Source organism: Malaya genurostris, chromosome 3 (genome assembly GCF_030247185.1).
Source record: "Malaya genurostris strain Urasoe2022 chromosome 3, Malgen_1.1, whole genome shotgun sequence".
In the NCBI taxonomy this organism is placed as follows: domain Eukaryota; kingdom Metazoa; phylum Arthropoda; class Insecta; order Diptera; family Culicidae; genus Malaya; species Malaya genurostris.
Window position 1 is genome coordinate 219,346,784 of NC_080572.1, and position 2,716 is coordinate 219,349,499.

Here is a 2,716-nt window from a genome sequence, read left to right on the forward strand (position 1 = left end):
TTAGTTATCAATAAATCGATTCGTTTTTTTATAATAATAATAATAATAATAATAATAATAATAACGAAAAACCTAACTCAATCCATTTTTGGTTTCTTTCACGTCTGCTCCACAAGTTAAGGAATACCAATGAGGAAACGTTTAGGGCATTTGTTTCACTTTTTTTCATACCCCACACGTATGCATGTTCGTTACGGTTGCCCAGCTTTTATGAAGAAGAAGAAAAAATACCAGCTGAATGAAGCAATTTGTTGATAGCGAAGGTGTTTTCGCTTGCGAAAAAAAGTAATAAAACATAACGGAAAACAAGCTGCCTGTGTATTATCTGCGGAACTAGAAATCGACCATGTGTAACTTTTCGTACACGGATCAGTTTTATTTATTTCCACTTCTGTTTGGATAAGATAGGAAAATGGTGCAAGCGGGATTTTTTTTTCGTGATGGTTTTTCGCTTTCATTGTTCGATTTTTTTGATTGCACTGAAACTGTGCGCAATGCCATTCAGTTGTTCCCGGCGGCTCCCGTTTTCTCGTCGGGATCCTTTTTTCTTTTCAATCTGTGTGACGGTGGCTGCGATTCCGCTCTTCCCGTTACCCTCGTATTTCACAACGCGTCTTTTTCCGTCCGGCTGATCTAGGGAATAGATGCCCTTGACGTGATCACCGACCCGCTTTTCCCACTGATCCTTGTGATCTCCGGTTACAGGATCGAAAACACCGTACGCAAATTCATAGTTGGGTAGGGCAGCTTTACCTTCGTCTTGTTGATTACTTTCACCTTCTCGTTCACTAATCTGTTCAGCTTCTTGGCCATTTTGTTGTTGTTGTTGTTCTACTTCTCCGACAGTTTCTGCTTCTCCTTCTCCTTCTCCTTCTTGTTGTTGTTCTGGATTATTTGACTCATTGGTTTGTTGAGCAGCTTGATTCTCTGCTGCTTGACCTCGTCGTTCAGCAGCAAGTTGCTCCCCAGTTTGGTTTTCAGCACGTTGTCTTCCCTGTTCATTTCTTCGTTGTTCATTTCGGTTTCGCTGGCTGGTTTGTTGTCCAACTCGTTCTGATTGCTGTCTTTGCCCTTCCGTTCGTTGATTGCGCTGTTCTCCGACTTGCTCTCCTCCTCTCTGTTGCCCTTGTCGTTCCCGTACTCGTTGGTTACGTACTTCATTCTCACGTGCGCCACTTTGCTTCCCTCTTTGTTGACCTCGCTGTTCTCCTTCTTGCTGACCGCTCCGTTCTTCTCCTTCCGAAGCTCGTTGCTCTCCTCCTTGTTGACTACGCTGTTCACCCTTGCGCTTGAGTATACCTCTTTGTATGTGGCTTTGGGGAAAATTTTGTTCTCGTCGACCGTTCCGTTCTCCATTCTGACGGCCATTCTGTCTCTCTCTCGATCGTGTACCACCTCGTTGTCCCGCACGTTCAGCTTGTTGCCCTCTTCGCTCATCACCCCGTTGCCCAGCTGCCGAGTTTTTCTCTTCTTCTTCCTCACTCTGTTGTTCGTCTTCTGCTTCACCTTCACCAGCTTCTTCTTGAGTTTCACTTTCGTCATCACTTTCCAGTTCAGCTGCATCATCCATTTCACCCTCACCATCCTGTGTTGTTTGTTGCGATTGTTCTTCCTCGCCCGGTTCCGCCTCATCAAAAGCTTCCTCTTCCTCAGCTTCGGCTTCCAATCGACGACGTTGCTGTTCCAGTTGTCTATCCACGACACTTTCTCCGCCACCTGCCTGTTGCTTCCGTTGTTGGATTGTCGTACGGCGTTCCTCCTGCTGCGGTCGACCCCGTGGTGTCGTGCCCCGAACGAGATCCCACTCTGCCTGGGGTCCTTTAACCCGCTCCAACCGAGTGCGCCATCGTTCCTGGGGAGCAGCTTGACAGGCGATTACCGTCAGCAGGATTAACACTGCTGCAATCTGTTCGGTAGCAGGCAAAAAACGACCATTAATTTCACGCATTCTGATAAAAAAAACTAAGAAACCAAAGTAACCCTACCTTAAGCATCGTCTTTTTTTTTTACTGTTGCACGATTGTTCTAGACTGCAACCAACACGCACGACTGATAGTATTCCTACTGAATAACAAAGCTTTTATACAGAGCAATTTGCAAATCGATCGACAGAGTGCTGATCTGCTTGCAACGCCGCTTAAGGAATGCCAAAGCGTGGTTGTGCTCTTCGGTCAGTGATTTTCTGCCCGCGCGGAGTGCAGAAGTGCAATCACTGCGCGTTTGACCTCTGGCGAGGTGAGGGAAACTGCTGTTCGGTTTCGTCGTCTAGACCAAGTCTAGAACCGTAGGCCGGCTGGAAAAAACTCAGTTGCTCCACTCAGAGACGAACCACCAGTGTTGTCAGTTGTTTGCTGTTTAAACTGATAGAAAGTGTTAATTTATATTTCATGTTTCGGGGTTTGAGGAATGATAGATGCAATGATCCACTTGCCAATGGAATGCATTCGTATGTTTGCGATGTGAACGCAATTGCATTTTGCAGCGGTCGAATATGGTACGATGTACGGGAAACAGATGTTATTTGAAACCAGTCTAGACATTTCAATGTGAACTTGGATCGCAATTACTGTTTAATTTCTTCTAGTTTTATTCAACCCAGTTTAGTAATGATGGCAATCATCGTGTGAGTTTATAAAAAAAATCAATGTAAGTTCCATTTCAACATGTTTGACAACTACTTCCGGTAGCAAGTTTAAACTTCCGAAGCAAGTTTAGT

General features: G+C 45.0%; 1 protein-coding gene across 1 annotated transcript; it reads right to left on the bottom strand.

Moving 5' to 3' along the window:
- Positions 1-420: 420 nt before the first annotated feature.
- On the bottom strand, positions 421-2,267 carry LOC131437797 (protein argonaute-2-like). The gene is made up of 2 exons (XM_058607379.1): positions 1,986-2,267; positions 421-1,906 (listed from the first exon to the last, which is right to left on the bottom strand). Exons 1-2 carry the CDS (start codon positions 1,992-1,994, stop codon positions 455-457), a joined length of 1,461 nt encoding a protein of 486 aa, XP_058463362.1. The 5' UTR covers positions 1,995-2,267; the 3' UTR covers positions 421-454.
- Positions 2,268-2,716: the final 449 nt, after the last annotated feature.